Source organism: Mesocricetus auratus, unplaced genomic scaffold, assembly GCF_017639785.1.
Source record: "Mesocricetus auratus isolate SY011 unplaced genomic scaffold, BCM_Maur_2.0 Super-Scaffold_100015, whole genome shotgun sequence".
Taxonomy (NCBI): domain Eukaryota; kingdom Metazoa; phylum Chordata; class Mammalia; order Rodentia; family Cricetidae; genus Mesocricetus; species Mesocricetus auratus.
Genome location: NW_024429198.1, coordinates 32,523,350 through 32,543,269, shown reverse-complemented (window position 1 = coordinate 32,543,269; position 19,920 = coordinate 32,523,350). Strand labels below are relative to the sequence as shown.

The 19,920-nt window shown below is 34.9% G+C and overlaps 1 protein-coding gene across 10 annotated transcripts in view; it reads right to left on the bottom strand.

Moving 5' to 3' along the window:
• Sntg1 (syntrophin gamma 1) overlaps nt 1-19,920 on the bottom strand; it is a 533,425-nt gene that overhangs the window by 160,507 nt on the left and 352,998 nt on the right. For all 10 annotated transcript variants that reach the window (XM_040757759.1, XM_040757755.1, XM_013124464.3 and 7 more), the window contains one exon: nt 3,910-3,992. In XM_040757759.1, coding sequence (XP_040613693.1) covers nt 3,910-3,992 — 83 coding nt within the window. The remainder of the gene's footprint in view (nt 1-3,909; nt 3,993-19,920) is intronic.

The following is a 19,920-nucleotide window of genomic DNA, read 5'->3' as shown; positions in this document are numbered from 1 at the left end:
ATATGATAGTTTACATAAGTGACCCAAAAACTCTACCATGGAACTCCTAAAGCTGATAAACAGCTTCAGCAGAATGGCAGGATACAAGATTAACTAAAAAATCAGAATCCCTTCTACCTACAGATGATAAATGGACTGAGAAAGCTATCAGAGAAACATCATCTTTTACAATAGTCACATACAACAAAAAATATCTTGTGTGAATGCTAATTAAACAAGTGAAAGACCTATATCACAAGAACTTTGAGTCTTTTAAAAAATAAATTAAATAATATAGCAGAAAATTGAAAGATCTCCCATGTTCTTAGACAGAGTCAACATATTAAAAATGACAATCTGGCCAAAAACAATCTTCAGATTCAATGCAATCCCCATCAAATCCTTCACAGACATTGAAAGAACAATACTCAACTTTATATGGAAAAAAAGACTCAGGATAGACAAAATCACCCTGTAAAATAAAGGAAGTTTCAGAATCATCATCATCCCTGACTTCAAGGTCTACTATAGAGCTATAGTAAAGAAAACAGTTTAGTATTGGCACAAAAACAGATCAATGAAATCTGTGATATTAACACACACACCTATGAACACTTGATTTTTGACAAAGAAGCTAAATTTATACAATGGAAGCAAAGATAGCATCTTCAACAAATGGTGCTGGCATAACTGGATGCTGGTGTGTAGAGGAATATGTATGTATGTATGTCTTTTGAAATTTTGTAATACATTCCTAACTAACCCATGGTTTGACAATATTGTTTAGTATATGAAAAGATGTAATTATCAATACAGGTGAATTTTAAATACCGAAACTAATTCCACAATGCCAAGAATATTGCTTTCTTTAAATAGAAACCAGGTGCATGGAACAGACAGCATTTACATACTGAATTTTATGACAGAATTTTCTCCAACACATCACATGATGGGTTTGCAAAACAACCAAATTGCCCAAAAGGAAGTACTCATGAAACAAAATGTCCATCTAGATATTATTTTTAAAAATAAGTTGGAACAGAAAACTGATTCTAGGTATAAGGACGAGGAAAGTGCTTCCAAATTGTGTTATCTGACTCTGAATATTTGTTGTTTTCCACTGTGCTTGGAAGGAATTTCTTCATCTCACCTCCAGGGGAAAACAGTGTTATTTTTAAACAATAGTTATGATAAGTGGAAATCTGTGAATAGGCAGAGCCTGCCCTCCTGTATTGAATCTTAACCTCAGCATGGGAGGGAAATTGTGTTGAGCCAGCTGTACCCAGAATAAACAGATCCCCCCAAGTGGAGCAGGGCCACATCTGCTTTGTAGTCTTCCAACTCTTGGATCTCAACTACCTCCATGTTCAAACTCTTCACAGTCATTTATTTCCTTAAATCTTCACATACTTAAGCACTCCTATAATATTCCATATTATAAGCCTATATAGACTTCAGGCAGACTTCATTTAATGGAAATACACAAACACTTTCTTACTATAAATGTGCTTTACTTGAATTTGCAAGTCGTTTCTTCTTTTTTAAACTACAATTGTAAGTTTTTATCATACTAAAGAATACCCAAAATGTAAAAATATATTTCAATATTAATGATGCAAACAATGTGAATGAACCTATGGCAGTAGGGGATGTATATAGCATCTGGTAACAACAATTCTATACAACTGTATATGTCAAAAATTGTGAGGCTGAAGCAGTAGTAGTAACTGGTATGCCCTAATTATAGGTTTCTAAAAAATGACATTCTTATAGAAAGCAATGCAATGAGTAGAAAACAAACCATAATGTTTCCTTCCCTTAAACCATTCACCCTGACTTCTCTACTTGCCATTACTACAGAGGTGGTAGAAGACTTTAGACAAATCCAGATTAAAAACATTACCAACTACCTTTCTCTAGCTCTGAATTCATGGGGGACCTCAGAGGAAATCTGAAAGATTGGAGGGAGCACAGGATGATGTAGCCAACACCTTGCCAAAGATTTGTTACATCTCCTTTGCTGGCCAACCAGAGGAGGCCTTCCTTGTTCCTTCCGTATCAAATCACACAGAATACTTGAACTGAAGTTCAGAGGTCTCTGAATCTCAGGTAAATACTTGAAAGGTGCTATCAGCTATTAAAATGCACAGCTGTCTGACATCTCTAGTACAAGAAAAGATTCCTTAACAGAGAATTTAAGGAGTAGTGAATAAAGAAAATTTGTTAAATATACACAATGGAGTTTTATTCAACTTTAAATGGGTTGGGCTTGAGGGATTATAACATTTTCAAGAAAATGGAACTACAGACCATCTTGTTAAGTATCAGTCAGTTTCACACAGATATCTAAAGTGTGTTTTCTCTCATATATGGAATCTGGAGTCGTAAGGTGTGAAGATAAAGGGGAGACTATTATGGCTATGGAATAATAAAAAATGATGGAGAAGAGAATAATAAAATTTGAGAGATGGATTTATGTGATCATGGAATGTCATATACATGTATGGGAATGTTATAATAAAACTCCTTGTGGTTTATAAATATTATGTATTAAAAAAGAAACTGAAATATTTTCTTTCATGCTATATTTCAAGTTAAAAACATTCCTCAATACAAAATGATTGGATAAATAAATATGGCAATCAACTTGAGAAACCTATGTCATCTATCTATGGAATGATCTCAATGTAAACAGGGACAACAAAAGTTGTTTGGACTTGTAAATATTCAAAGGCAATCTTTTTAAAATAAAATTTCATAATGATATCAGTGATTTCTAATATTATGAATAGTGTTCTATTGGAAATCAGCCAAATAAATATATACAGCATGTCAGCTATGCCAGCAAATACTTACATCTACTTGTAACCAGTTTTCCTTTTTTAGAATGTGTGCTTTCAGTGTTAAAATAAGAAATTTCAAAAATAGATTGAGCCTTGGGCAGTAGATCAGTATTTATCCCGCGTATACAAATGGACTTTGGACTCCCATCCAACAATGTGAGATGCACTCTCACCCTGAACTCTTGGGGGAGGGTCTAGGCCCTGCCCTGGATGAAATGACAGACTATGGACACCCACAAGGAGGGCCTCACCCTCCCTGGGGAAATGAGGGGACATTGGGAAGGGGTTGAGGGGAGGGCATGGGAGGAAGGGAGGGAAAAGGAGAGGGACCTGGAACTAACTTGTGAAGCAACCTTGTTCCTAATTTAAATTTAAATTTAAAAATAAATAGTAAAAAAGAAAAATAAATAAATAAATAAAAGAAATTTCAAAATATTTAATAATGATGACTCATTTTTTTAAAAAACAAATGTGAAAAATAAACACTAAAATTCAGTTAAATTCATTAAAACTAATGTGTTAAATGCATGTTTTATTGAATATACATATAGTTTAACATTAATTGTTCTTTATCATAATATATATTCTAGATTTTTTTCTCTCCTAGCATTAATTCCACGATATGCAAAAAGTTGACAAAATATAACAAATGATGGTTATATTTAGCTAACTGCTATAGAAATAAAAGCCATAAAAATCATGTCAAATCATGTAGTTCTTGAAACTGTATCTGACATGAAATGCTCTGGCATAATATATTACTATTACTATTGCTATTGCTGTTACTGTTACTATTACTATTACTATTACTATTACTCTTACTATTACTCTGAGTGTCCTAGTCCAAAGGCTCCAGCACTTACAGAGGATTTAATAACACAGGCCTGGGCTGTGAATGTCACATGAAATATCTGGCTGTTTATTTTTCCTTTTGGCTTGTTTTAACACTTAGATTGTATTGAAGTCATCAAGAAGTACAGGTTCGTCAGAAAAATCAGACTCGGCAGTGGTGTAGCAAACTGCAAACATAGGTATATTCTTTTCTTAGTTCATCCTTATTAGTCTTAACTGTGTCCAGTTGTCTTACTGTATTGTTTGGATGATAGTTGAGGTGCAAACCACTGTCACAAAGAGGAGAAGAGGTACCACTGCTTTGGTCACTTGGAGCACCTACAGGAGACAAAAGCATAACATTTTACAGGTTACAAAGTCATGCTGTTCTCGAATGTCTCTGTCTAATTATTTTCAATAATATGAAATTGGGGAATAACACAAAGAAATTTGAATTATACCAAAACCAGGACTTGGAAAGTACTATAAGTGGCCATTAGTCTTAGTACGAAAAAATGAAGCTATTTTGAATTTTAGCAACACAAGAGTTTCTTACAAACATTGTATTTTCTTCCATTTCTCATGTTGAAAGAAGCTAGAAGGTGGTAGAAAATATCTTAGACCTGGAATTATTCATGGTTGTGAAGCATAACAGGGTGTTAAGAATAAAATCTATGTCCTCTAAAAGGAGCTAGTGTTATTAACTGCTGAGCCATTTCTTTAATCCCTCTCAAAGAACTTTTAATATTGAAATATGTTGTTACTCTCAAAAGTTCTATTTTATGCTTTTTTCAAAGTAAGAACCCATTCTACCAGTAGAAAGTATAGTTTTTCATGTGTACTCAGTATGTATTAAAAATTCCTCATCAAATATATTCAATTTCATGACATTACAAGGCAAAAATTATATTCAAGCATTTTTAGAAATATAGTAACACACATTTTAAATTTAATTGATAATTAATTTAATCCATCATTTTAATCTATTTAAGCCAATGAATAACATACTAAAGGTTCACAATTTTCAAAGATGTTACTGTAGAGAAACTATTAGTGTCATAAATTGAACACTTGCTACCTGACTTCTGATTCTTCACTGTGACCAGACATTATTACATTGAAGTTTCTAAAGTATTTGAACAACCAATTACGTTTTGAAAGGTCACAGTTGAGTTTAAGCACCAAATTTCTTAAAAAGGTTTACTTCCAAATATGCTATATTCGAGGCTTGTTCTATTTTTTATTACCAAAATGTCTACTGTTTTCCTACAACTAAGAAGTCATTTCCCTGGAATAAATTATCCCATTCTCTCAATACAAAGTTTTGCAGTTAATGGCCTAGAGTGATAGCTGAGTGGTTAAGAACATATGCTGTTCTTGCAGAAGACCTGGGTTTAGTTCGCAGCACCCTATGGCAGCTCCTAACTAGATGTACCTTCAGTTCCATAGACTATGGACAACATCCTCTGGCCTTCTGGAGCATTACAAGCTCATGGTGCACTTAGATAAATGCTAAACACACACACACACACACAAAGAATAAATAATAAACTCTTTTTAAAAATTTATACTTTATTTGCTATTTCATGTAAATTTTAAACAGATTTTTATTTTTAGAGCATTATTTTAATATCATTATATTAAAATATATTCATTTTAAGCTGATTAAATTTACATATTTAAGTGTGATAGCAGCAAATGATACCTGTTTTTTGAAAACACAAACTATCAGATTCTGTGGCTATATTTTAAAATATCACAGAAGAAAATACAAAATTTTAGATGAATATACAAAAATAAACTTGCTAAAAATTCAAATATACTGATATCATAAAAATGTAGTGCAAGAGAAATTTCAATTAAAGAAGCAAAAAGTAAAACATAAAAAGTAAAACAAAAGTTACATCATAGTTAAGTGTATGAGAAGAAGCATCTAGAAAAAGGAAAAAAGTACAAATTATAAGCATCTAATACACTAATAGACACTAATGCAAATAATGAAAGGATCTGATGAGTTAGTTACATATATAAATTAACATCTTCACTGAAGTGGATAGTAGCATGAAAAGAATCTGGTCAATTTTATAAAAAAGTGACTGCAAAAACATTGAATTCATTCTGGAGACAAACACAAAATATTAAAATTAATATTCCATCCTAAAATCGATACTAAGAATTAATAAAATCATGACACATCATAGTAAATATTAGTATTTAAAAATTAATATAATTTCTGTGCTCACTATAAATAATTGGAACCACATTATAGACTACACCTGTGGCAGAAGCTTCCTCTTCCACCAGAGGCCAGGCCAGCATCCTGAATCCCAGGTAAGACCACCTTCCTTCCAACACAGCTGCACTTGCCCAACATAACTCCAGTAGCCATTTGTATCCTCATCATCATATCCCAGACCACATATGTGACACAAGGATTCCACTACATCAGAGGTCAGGCCATAATCCCTGTACTCAAGAGCTATACCAGCATCCTGATGCCTAGAGACCAGGCCAAGTCCCTGAAAACCAGAAAGGAGCCTCCTACCACAGCAGAAATCAGAACTGCCTCAGAATCCCAGAAGACTGCTAGCAGATTAGATGCCACACACATACATATCCAGAACATCAACCCCAAACTTAGAAAGAAAGTCTGTGCTGGATCAGATGCCATCCAGGCCATCAGTAGTCCAGCCCCCTACACAGGCAGAGGCCCATTACTTAACCACAGGCCAGAGAAGAAACAGAAGCTAAAAAAAGAAATTACCTACCTTACAAACAAAAATAATCGAGAAATTGGAGCCTAGATATATCCAGATGCTCAAATTGTAAGTGTAAAAACAGAAAAAATGACAGTCACGGCAATATTTCACAATCAGAACACACCCTTCGTGCTCCATGAAGTTCTGAATATTCCAAGAGCTGAAGAAAAAACAAACGATGTTAAAACCAACTTTATGGTGAAGATAGCGGTGCTTCAAGAAGAGATGAAAAACTCCCTTAAAGAAATTTAGGAAACCACAACCACAAAATTGAAGGAAATCAACAAGTCCCTTAAAGAATGGCAAGGAAAACAAAAACACATGAAGGAAACTATTCAAGACATTAAAATATAAATGGAAGTAATAATGAAAACATGATTTGAAGGAATTCAGAAAATGAAAAATCTAGAGAAGTGAACAGGAACTACAGACACAAGCATTCCCAACAGAATTCAAGAGATGGAGGACAGACTCTCAAGCGTTAAAGACACAATAGAAGAAATAGATTATTCTGGCAAAGAATATGTTAGCTCTAAAAAATTATCTTGGACACCATGAAAGAGCCAATACTAAGAGTGATAGGAATAGAAGAAGGAGAATATTCCAAGCTTAAAAATGCCAGAAAATAAATTTAACAAAATCATAGAATGAAATTTCCCTAACCAAATATGCCTATAAAGGTAGACGAAGCTCACAGAACACCAAAGAAATTGGTTCAGAAAAGAAAATCCTCACATCACATAATAATCAAACCACTTAACATACAGAACAAAAACAGAATATTAAAAGCTGCAAGAGAAAAAGCCCAAGTATTATATAAGGCAGACTTATAAGAATTTCAACTGCTTCAATCTAACTAGCTGGTCAGCAGGAAAGCCTCCTGCAGGCAGGCTGCACCAACACTCCCCATGGGATCCTGTAATCTACAAGTCCCAATCAGCCCCCAAACCTACCCATCACCTGTGAAACAAGCTGCTCCATGAGACACATACATTGACTACACAGAAGAGACCAAAGTGACAAGCCTCCTGTCAGAACCAAATACCCTCTAGGTCCTAGGCCACAGGGAAAATTCCTGCCCCACCCCCACCTATCTCTGGCACACTAACCTTTAAAGAGTTTATTAGGAAAGGTTCCTGCAGGCAGGCTGCACCAACATCTCCCCATCAGACTCTGTAATCTGCAAGTTCTACTACCCCCAAACTCACACAACCCTGGAGACCTCATAGGTTCCCTGAGGTACAGACAATGACTGCACACAGAATACCAAAAGTAGATTCTTGAGAAACAGAAAGTGACCACATCTATTGGTCCAAGAGAGTATCTCTGAGACACAGACATTGAACGCAAAGGTTGGACCAAGAGGCAAAGACAGTATCTGCATGGACTGGAGGAAGACATGGGTAGATGTCAATGCAAGAGTACATTAAAAACATAAAGAGCAATATGGTGCCTGGAAAGGAATCATAAAGATTTTAAGAGATCATGGATGCTAACACAGACTACTATATCAAGCAAAATGTCAAACACCATAGTTGGACAACACAAGATATTCCGTGAGAAAACGTAATTGAAACAATATCTATCTACAAATCCAGCTCTAGAAGGAAGAGTTCAATCCAAGGATTTTAGCAGTACCCAAAAAAGTACAGGCAATAGATAATCCCACATGAGCAAACACTGAAAAAGAGAAGCACATAGAGGTCACCAAAAATAACAGGAATCAACAATTGGGGGTCATTTATATCCCCTAATACCAATGGACTCAATTCACCTGTAAAAAGACACAAGATAATAGAATGGATATGAAAAAGCAATTCATCTTTCTGTTGAATACAGGAAACCCACCTCAGCTTCAAAGACAGACATCAGAGAAAGAGTTAGGAAAAGACTTTCCAATTAAATGAACCTAAGAAGCAAGCTAGTGTAGCTTTCCTGACATATAACAGAATAGACTTCAAACTAAAGGTAACTAAAGGAGAGAATGAAGGACATTCCATAGTCAAGACAGGAAAAATCAATCATGATGAAGTATCAACACGGAACATAATATGCCTAAGAAACAAGGGTGCCTACAATTGTAAAAGAAATATTAATAAAGCTTAAATTGCCCATCAAACCACACTTAAACACTCCATTCTCACCAATGAATATGTCAGCCAGACAGAAAATTAACAGAGAAATAAAGGATCTAAGAGGTGTTATGATTCAAATCAGCTTAACCGACATCTATAGAACATGTCACCGAAACACAAAAGAATATACATTCCTCTCAGCACCTCATTCTCTAAATTGCCCATATGCCAAGTAACAAAGCAAATCTCAACATAGACAAAAACTTGGAATAAACCCCCTTTATCTTAATGGATCAACACAGCTTAAAGTTAGAATTCAACAACAAAAATTCTAGAAAGCCTACAAACTCATGGAAACTGAATAATGCACAAGTGAAACATAGCTTGGTCAAGGAAGAAAATGAAGAAAGAAATTAAAGAATTCCTAGTATTCAAAGAAGATGAGTGCAAAACACTATGGGATACTATAAGAGCAGTATGTGGAAAAATCCCACACTAGTGGGACAGAACACCTCAAAGCTCTAGAATAAAAAGAAGCAAATTCACCCAGGAAGAATAAATGACAGGAAATAATCAAAGTGAGGGCTGAAATCAACAAAATAGAAGCAAAGAGAATAATAAAAGGAATCAATGAAACAAACAGTTCATCAAGAACACCAACAAGATAGACAAACCCTTATCCAAACTAACTGAAAGCAGAGAGAGAATATCCAAATTATCAAAATCGAAGCCAAAAGGGGGACATAACAACAGATATTGAAGAAATCTAGAGAATCATTAGGTCATAATTAAAAGCCTGTACTCAATGAAATTGGAAAATTTAAAAGAAATAGACAATTTTCTGGATAGGTTCCACACACCAAGATTAAACCAAGACTAGATAAACAATTTAAATAAACCTACAGCCCCTAAGTAAAAAAAAGAAAGAAAGCTCCCCAGGACCACATGGCTTCAATGCAAAATGATACCAGAATTTCAAAGAAGTGCTCATTTCAATACTTTTCAAGTTGTTCCACATAATAGAAACAAAACAAATATTGCTAAACTCATTTTATGACACAGTGGTAACCCTGATACATAAACCACCAAAAGATGCAACAAACAAAAAGAACTACAGACCAATATCCCTCATGTACATTTATGGAAAAGTATTCAATAAAATACTGGTAAACAAAGTTCAAAAGCACTCAAAAAATCATGCATCTTGACCAAATAGACTTTATCCCAGAGATTCAGGGATAGCTCAGCATAGGAAAATTTGTCAATGTAATCCACCATATAAACAAATTGAAAGAAGAAAACCACATGATCATCAACAAAATCCAACACCCCTTCATGATAAAAGTCTCAAATTGAACAGGGATGCAAGGAGCGTCTAAACTTAATAAAAGCAATTTATAGGACGCTGACTGACAGCTACCATCAAATGAAACAGACAGAAACTCAAAGCAATTGCACTAAAATTGGAGATAAGACAAGGCTGTCTACTCTCTTCATATCTATTCAATATAGTACTTGAAGTTCTAGGTAGACCAATGAGACCATAAAGGGAGATCAAGGGGATACAATTTGGAAAGGATGATATGATAGTATATATAAGTGACCAAAACTGTACGTGGAACTCCTACATCTGATAAACACCTTCAACAAGTGTTGGCAGTATACAAGATTAACTAAAACAAAATCAGTAGCCCTCGTAGATACAAATGATAAATGGACCGAGAAAGAAGTCAGAGAAACATCACCTGTTCCAACAGATACAAATATAAAATATCTTGTAAGAAACATGAAACAATTCCACTAAAAATCAGGAAATAGACTATATATATTCATATTCATTCAACATAGGGCTGGAAGTTCTAGCTTGAGAAATATGCAAAATAAACGATATCAAGGGGATGCAAATTGGATATGAAGAAGTCAAAGTATCATTATTTGCAGATGGTATGAATCTATGAATAACTGACTCCAAAGAAACTCTATCATGAAACTGATACAGCTGATAGACAACTATAGGGAATTGTCTAGGTACAAGATTAACTAAAAATATACCAATAACTCTCTTATGTATAAATGATGAAAGGACTAAGAAAGAAACCAGAAAAAAATCTTTCACAGTAGCCACAAATAATATCAAATAAATTTCATTACTCTAACCCAGCACATGAAAGACCTTCATGGTAATAGCTTCAAGTCTCTGAAGAAAGAAATTGGAGACTATATCAAAAGATGGGAAGATAGTCCATGCTCATGAATAAGTACAATTATCATAGAAAAATGAACATCTTACCTAAATAATTCACAGATGCAAAGTATTCCCCATTAAAATTCCAACCAAATTCTTTATAGACCTTGAAAGAACAATACTCCCATTCATAGGTAAGAATGAAAAACCTAGGATAGATAATAAAATCTTTAACAATAAAAGAAATTATGGAGGTACCACCATCCAGACTGCAAATTCTACTAAAGGGCTATAGTAATTAAAACTGCATGGTATTGGCATAAAAGCAGACATGTGGACCAATGGAATTGAATCAAAGATCCAGACAAAAAAAACCACACATCTATGAACAACTAATTTTAAATAGAAAAGCCAAAATAATACAATGGAAAAAGAAAGCATCTTCAAAAAAATTATGCTGGATATCATGTAGAACAATGCAAATATAACCATATCTTCTTGCATTCTGCACAAAACACAAACAAGTCCAAGTGGATCAAAGACCTCAACATAAAACCAGATACACTGAACATCATAAAAGAGAAAGTGTAGAATAGACTTGAACACATTTTCACAGGAAACAACTTTCTGAATAAAAACAACAGTGGAGACAATAAGATAGATAATTAATAAATGGGACCTCATGAAACTGAAAAGCTTCTGTAACAATAAGAAAATTGTTAATAAGACTAAATGGCAGCCTACAGAATGGGAAAATATATTAACCATCCCCACAGAGGACTGATTTCCAAAATATGTGAAGAGCTCAAGACACTAGACCTCAAACAACCAAATAATCCAAGTTAAAAATGGGGTACACATTTAAACAGAGAATTCTCAACAGAAGAATCTCAAGTAGCTGAGAAACACAAGAAAAATGATCAATGCCCTTAGCCATGAGGAAAACTCAAGTCAAAACAACTCTGTGATTCTACTTTACACCTGTCAGAACACTAAGATCAAAGGCACAAGTGACAGCTCACACTGGAGAAGATGTGGAGCAAAGGGGACACTCCATTTCTTGTGGGAGTGCAAATTTGTGTGGCCACTTTGAAAATTTATATGAAGGTTTCTCAGAAAATTGGGGATTTGTCTTCCTCAAGACCAGGTATAACACCCTTGGGTATAAACCCAAAGGATGCTCAGTCATACCACAAGGACACTAGCTCAGTTTGTTCATAGCAGCTTTTTTTTTCACAGTAGCCAGATACTGGAAACATCCTTGATGTCCCTCAAGTGAAGAATCAATATAGAAATTGTGACACAATTATACAATGGAGTATTAACAGCTGGTAAAAACAATAACATTATGAAATTAAAAGGCTAATGTATATCAATGAAAAAAATCATCCTGGGTGAGGTAATTCAGACCCAGAAAGACAAAAATGTTATGTACTCACCTATAAGTAGGTAATAACTGTAAAGTAAAGGATTACCATGCTCCAGTTAACAGACTCAGAGAGGTTGGTTAACAAGGATGGCTGAAGAAGGACAAGTGATTCTTCCTGGGAAGGAGAAGTAGAATAGATTTTGTGGGTGGACTGGGGTTGGTTATGGATGGGAACATGAGGCATCAGATGGATGTATGGTAGTTGGGAAAATTACTAAAAGAGATGACAGGGAAAGGAGTTATTAGAAGGTCAGCTAAAAACCTGGTACATTGGAAACTCCTACAAATGTTCCAGGGTACTCCCAAATAAAACTCCTAGCAAAAGGGAACACATATTTGAACTGCACATCTCCTGTGACCAGACAAAACCAATCCCTCTATCAACAGAAGTATTGAGAAACCAAATTTTGAACTAATGTCTGTCCACTTAATGGAATTTGCTGAGGAAATGATTGCACAGATATTGCAGGTTTAGCAAAACAATGAGTGCTCCAGCCCGAGACCCATGCTATGAGATAGGAATCCAGATGTGTGTGTGTTGTATAACTCTATATATTTAGACATATTTTAATCACTTTCTTACTTTTTTCTACCAGCATTGTATGTGTTTGCTTTCATTAACTCATGCTGCTGATTTAGTGAGATGTTTTTATGTCTTCATACTAGCTTGCTTAGCTATTAACTATAATTATTTTTAGATTGCTTGACATTCTTCTATCATTTCTACCACAAAATAGGGAATGGCAAACTAATTTATTTAAAAGCATACTAGAATTTTTAACAAGAGAGGATTACATCTATAGGCATTTAACATACCACTGTAACAGATATACCTTTTTCATTTATTTAACTTTCTCTAATTTTCTTTTTCTTCTATATTTATCTCAAAAATATATTGATTTATTTGCAATGATGTGTTACCCACATTTTATGTAATGTATGTATTTTATGCATGTTCCTCAAAATTCTATTGTCAATATTTTCAAAATTTCCAATTATCTATATTTATACATTTTTGTATTAATTTTATTAAATTTTTGTTATTACATTAAACTTTTTATTAAATTTGTTTAATTTTTATTAAAATTATATTTATTTTATATACTGCCTGTAATTTCCCCTCAATCTTCTCCTCTCAATCCCACCTCCCTACCTCCCCCCTGACCCCCATCTATACCTCTTCTGTCCCTATTCAGAAAGGGTAGGCCCCCATGTATATCATGCTGAAAATGAGTTGATTTATTAACTTAAAAAATTATACTAAAATGAAAAGACATGAAAGTAGTCACAAGAGTAAAGTGTACAGAACAAAGTGTTTACATCAAGATACTGAAAGATCTCATATTTATAAATTAAAGATGCACTTGAAAGATTTAGAAAAACAGGTAGAAAAATGACCCTAAAGTGTTCTTGGTAAGAAATAATCAAAATCTGGACTGAAATGACTGAAAACATACAAGAAAATAATAAAATTTGGATATGCTTCTATGAAAAATATAGGAAGATTGACAAATATTTAAAGAAACTATCCAAAATAAAAAGAGAAAAATCTAAATTAATATGATTATAGTTTAAAGGGGAAGCATCCTAAGAGATACCAAGGAAATTCAGAGAATTATAAGGTCATACAAATCTTGTATTCCACCATACACAATCCATATACAATAACATCTACCAATGTTCAATCAATAGGAAGAAAATATTTTAAAAAGATGAATAACACTAAAGAGATAAAGTAAGCAATTAAATTTGTCATAATTTAAATTTGTCATGATCAGGGTCAGATGGATTCAGCTCAGAATTCAAGTAGATCTTCAAAGAATAACCAACACCAAAACTCCACAAAATATTCCATAAAACAGAAAGCAAGAAAAAATTTCCAAATTCATTTTATAAGACTACTATTACCTTGATAACAAAATCAGATAAAAGCTCAATAAAAGACAGTTATACACGAAGAAATTCGACAATCCTTTGTATATTGGTATATATCTGTGCTGCCAGAGACCACAGTAATTTAGTCCAAAATAAACAATAAACACGAGGAGGCTTATATTAATTATGTACTGTTTTGTTAATGGATCAACTTCTTATTGTCTAGCTCTCTCTTAGTTATAATCCCATTTCTATTAAGTTATGTATTGCTAAGATGCTATGGCTTACCTTTTTTTTCTCTTCTTTATTTTTCTATTTTAGGAACAATCTTATTTTACATATAAATTCCTCCATTCCCTTGTCCTAATGTCCTTCCATGTCCCACACTGACCCCCTAAACCTACCCCCACCCACTCCCCAAGGATAGTGAGGCCCTCTATGGAGGAACATGAAAATCAATCACATAATTTGGGGGAGGGACTAGGCCTACTTTCATGTATCTGGTCTGCAAAAGTATCCCTCCATAGGGAATGGTCTCCCAAAGTCCAGTTGTGCACTAGCGATAAACACTGGCTCCACTGTTAGAGGTCCCATAGACTTCCCTGGCCTCCTAGCTGGCACCCACACTCAGAGGTTTGGTCCAATGCTTGTTCCCCAGCTTTATGACTAGGGTCTCCATGCTCTCTCAAGGTGAAGTCAACTGTTTCTGCAAATTTCTCCACCATGGTCTTGGCTCCTTTGCTCATCCCTTCTCCCTCTCAACTGGATTCCAGGAGTATAGCTCAGTGTTTAGCTGTGAGTGCCCGATTCTGCTTCCATAAGCTACTGGATGAAGACTCTAGGAATGGCAATCAAGGTAGTCATCAATCTCATCATAGGGGAAGGGGATCAAAGGATCAAAGATAGACTCTCCACCACAATACTAATTTTCAAAGTGGTCTTACAAGTTGGCACTCCCACAAGCAATGAAGGAGCATTGCTCTTTCTCCACATCCTCTCCAGCATAGACTGTCATCAGTGTTTTTGATTTAGCCATTCTGATTGGTGTAAGATGGTATCTCAGAGTTGTTTTGATCTGCATTTCTCTGATGGCTAAGGATGTTGAACATTTTCTTCTTCTTCTTCTTCTCCTCCTTCTTCTTCTCCTCTTTCTCCTCCTCCTCCTCCTCTTCCTCCTCTTCCTCCTCCTCCTCCTCCTCCTCCTCTTCCTCCTCCTCCTCCTCCTCCTCCTTCTTCTTCCTTTGGTTTTTCGAGACAAGGTTTCTCTGTATTGTTTTGGAGTCTGTCTTGGAACTCACTCTGTAGACCACGCTGGCCTCTAACTCACAGAGATCCACCTGCCTCTGCCTCCTGAGTGCTGGGATTAAAGGCGTCCACTACCAATGCCGAAGAGTTGAACACTTTCTTAAGTGTCTTTCAGCCATTTTAGATTCCTCTATTGAAAATTCTCCATTTAGTCCTGTACCCCAATTTTAACTGGATTGTTTAGAGTTTTGGTGGCTAGCTTCTTTAGTTCATTTTATATTTTGGAAATCAGCCCCCTATCAGATGTGGGGTTGGTTAAGATATTTTCCCATTCTGTAGGCTGCCATTTTGTGTTACTGACTGTGTCCTTTGCCTTATAGAAGCTTTTCAGATTCAGGAGGTCCCATTTATTAATTGTTGATCTCATTGTTTGTGCTACTGGTGTTATGTTCAGGAAGCAGTCTCATGTACCAATTCATTCAAGGGTACTTCCAATTTCTCTTCTAAGAGGTTCAGTGTGTCTGAACTTATGTTGAGGTGTTTGATCCATTTAGACTTAATTTTTGCACACAGTGTTAGATATGGATCTATCTTCAGTCTTCTGCATATCAGCATCAAGTTATAACAGCACAATTTGTTGAAGAAGCTTTCATTTTCCATTTCATAATTTTAGCTTCTTTGTCAAAAATCAGGTGTTCTTAAGTGTGTGAGCTAATATCAGGGTTTTCAATTCTATTCCATTGGTCTACCTGTCTATGTTTGTGCCAATAACAAGCTGTTTTCAGGATTGTAGTTCTATAATAGAGTTTGAAGTCAGGAATGGTGATGCCTCTGGAAGCTTTTTTATTTCACAGGGTTGTTTTGTCTATCCTGGTTCTTTTGTTTTTCCATATAAAGTTGAGTATTATGCTTTCAAGGTTTGTGAAGAATTGTGCCTGTATTTTGTTGGAGACTGCATATAATCTGCAGATTGCTTTTACTATGTTAATCCTACCTATCCAACAGCATGGGAGATCTTTCCATTTTCTGGTATCTTCTTTAATTTCTTTCTTTAAAGACTCAAAGTTGTTGCTATACAGGTCTTTCACTTGTTTGGTGAGCATTACCCCAAGGTATTTTATATTGTTTGTGGTGATTGTAAAGTGTGATGGTTCTCTGATTTCTTTCTCAGCCCATTTATGGTCTATATACAGTAGGGATGCTGATTATTTTTGGATGCTGATTTTTTTTTAGTTAATCTTCTATACTGCCACTTTGTATAGTTTTTCAGGTCACTTATGTAAACTAGCATATCATCTGCAAATAGTGAAAGTTTGACCTCTTCCTTTCAAATTTGTATTCCATTAATATCCCTTTTTTGTCATATTGTTCTAGCTACAACTTCAAGTACAGTATTGAAGAGATATGCAGAGAGTGGACACCCTTGTCTTGCTCCTGATTTTAGAGGAATTGTGTTGAGTTTCTCTCCATTTACTTTGATGTTGGTTGTTAGCTTGCTGTATATTGCTTTTATTGTGTTCAGGTATGTTCCTGCTAAGAGTAATCTCTCCAAGACCTTTATCATGAAGGGGTGTTGGATTTTGCCAAAGGCTTTTTCAGCATCTAGTGAAATGATCATGTTTTCCTTTTGCAGTTTGTTTATATGGTGGATTACATTGACAATTTGTTGAACCATTCCTGCATCCCTGGGACGAAGGCTACTTGATCATGGTGGAGTATTTTTCTGATGGGTTCTTGGATTTTATTTACACATTTTGTTGAGTGTTTTTGCCTCAATCTTCATGAGTGATATTGGTCTGTAGTTTTCTTTCTTAGTTGTGTTACTGAGTGGCTTCTGTACCAAAGTAATTGTAGTCTCATAAAAACAGTTTGGCAATAACCTTTCTGCTTCTATTGTGTGGAACAATTTCAGGAGCATTGTTATTAGATGTTCTTTGAATTTCTCCTAGAATTCTGTAGTGAAGCTATCCGGCTCTGGGCATTTTTTTGGTTGGGAGACTTTCGATGACTGTTTTTATTTCATTAGGTGTTATAGGTATTTTTAAATTGCCTATATGTTCTTGATTTAATTTTGGTAAGTTATATCTATCCAGAAGTCTATTTCTTTTAAATTTTCAAATTTTGTGCAGTACAGGTTTTCAAATATGACCTAATGATTCTCTGGATTTCCTCAGTGTCTCTTGTTACATTCCCCTTTTCCATTCTGATTTTTGTTAACTAGCATGCACTCTCTCTCTCTGCCTTTTGGTTAGTTTGGATAAATGTTTGTCTATCTTGTTGATTTTTTCAAAAAAAACAACTCTTTGTTTCATTGATTCTTTGTATTGTTTCTTTGTTTCTACTTTATCGATTTCAGCCCTCAATTTGATTATTTCCTGGTGTCTACTCCTCTGGGGTGAGTTTGCTTCTTTTTTGCTCTAGAGCTTTCAGCTGTGCTGGTAATTCTCTTTTGTGACTAACTTCCAGTTTCTTCATTTGGACACTTAGTGCTATGAAGTTTCCTTTTAGTACTGCTTTCAAAGTGTCCCATGAGTTTTGGTATGTTGTGTCCTCATTCTCATTGAATTCTAGGAAGATTTTAATTTATTTTTGTATTTCTTCCTTGACCCAGGAATGGTCCAATTGCATATTGTTCAATTTCCATGAGTTTGTAGTCTTTCTGTAATTTGTGTTGTTGTTGAATTCTAACTTTAAAGCATGGCGGTCTGATAAGATACAGGGTATTATTCCAATTTTTTGTGCCTATTGAGATTTGCTATATTGCTGAGTATGTGTTTGATTTTAGAGAAGGTTCCATATGGCACTGAGAAGAAGTTATATTTTTTGTGTTTGGATGGAATGCTCTACAGATGTCTGTTAATCCCAATTGGGTAATAACTTGTGTTAGTTCCTTTGCTTCTTTGACAAATTTCTGTCTAGTTGTCCTGTCTAGTGGTGAGAGTGAGGTGTTGAACTCTCTCACTATAAGTGTGTGAAGTTTTATGTGTGAATTGAGCTTTATGAATGTGGATGCCTTCATATTTGGGATATAGATGTTCAGAATTGCAATTTAATCTTGATGGATTTTTCCTGTGGTGAATAGGAAATTACCTTCTTCATCTCTTTTGGTTGATTTTAGATTCAAATGTAATTTGTTAATTATTAGGATTACTACACCAGCTTGTTTCTTGGGTCCATTTGCTTTGAAAATCAGGATTACTACACCAGCTTGTTTCTTGGGTCCATTTGCTTTGAAAATCTTTTCCTAATCCTTTACTCTGATGTAATGTCTGTCTTTGACACTGAGAAGTGTTTCTTATATGCAGCAGAAGGATGGATTCTGTCTTCATATCCATCTGTCTGTGCCTTCTTATATGGAAGTTAAGATCATTGACATTGAGGGATATTAATGACCATTGATTCTAAATTCTTATTTGTTTTGGTTTTATTGTTGGTGGTGGTATTGTGTGTAGATTCCCCTCCCCTTTTATTTTTGTGTTTGATAAAGTGATATTATCTATTGCCTTTTTTGTGCATGTAGTCATCTTCCTTGTGTTGGAGTTTTCCTTACAGTACTTTCTTTAGGTCTGGATTAGTGGAGATGTATTGTTTAAATCTTGTTTTGTCGTGGAATATCTTGTTTTCTTCATCTATAGTGATTGAAAGCTTTCCTGGGTATAGTAGTTTGGGCTGACATCCATTTTCCCTTAGCGTTTGTAGAACATCTATCCAGGACCTTCTGACTTTCAAAGTTTCTATTAAGAAGTCATGTGTTCTCGGACTTTTTCCTTCGCTGCTCTTAATATTTTTTCTCTATGCCCTAAGTTTTGTGTTTGATTATTATGTGGCAAGGGGACTTCTTTTTGTGGTCCTGTCTATTTGGTGTTCTGTAAGTTTCATGTACTTTCATAGGCATATCCTTCTTTAGATTGGGTAAGTTTTCTTTTATGGTTTTGTTGAATATATTTTCTGTACCCTTAAGCTGTATTTCTTCACCTTCTATACTTATTATTCTTAGGTTTGTTCTTTCCATGTTGTCCCATATTTACTAGGGCTTTATTGGGTTTGAGATTTTCTTTAGTTGATGACTGTATTTCCTCTAGTGAGTTTTCAACACCCGAGATTCTCTCTTCCATCTCTTGCATTCTGTTGGTTATACTTATGTCTATAGTTCCTGATCCTTTACCCAGCTTTTATATTTCCAGCATTCCCTCATTCTGTGTTTTCTTAATTGTTTCTATTTCAGTTTTTAATCCTTGAACTGTTTGAATTGTTTGTTTCACTTGTTTGGTTGTTTTTTTCTTGGCTTTCTTTGGATACTTTAAGGGATTTGTTTATTTATTGATTTTTTTTTTGCTTTGTCTTTTCCTCCATTTCCTGTATTTTTGTTTTTTCTTCCATTTTTAAGGGATTTTTCTCATTTCCTTTTTGAGGAACTCTAATATTTTCATAAAATTATTTTAAGGTCCTTCTCTTCTGCCTAATCTGCATTGGGATGTTAAGGTCTTGCTGGTGTAGAGTCCCTAGATGCCATATATTGGTCTTTCTATCGTTTAATGTGTTCTTTTACTGTCATCTCACCAACCCTTCTTTGAGTGGGTGCAGTTAGGGTCTCTCCCTCTCTTCTCATCTCCTCTTCTGGTGTTGTAGGTGGTCCAAGACTTCAGTGTCTGCAACTCTGGATGATCTGGCCTCTCTTGGTGTTTGCCTCACTGAAGAG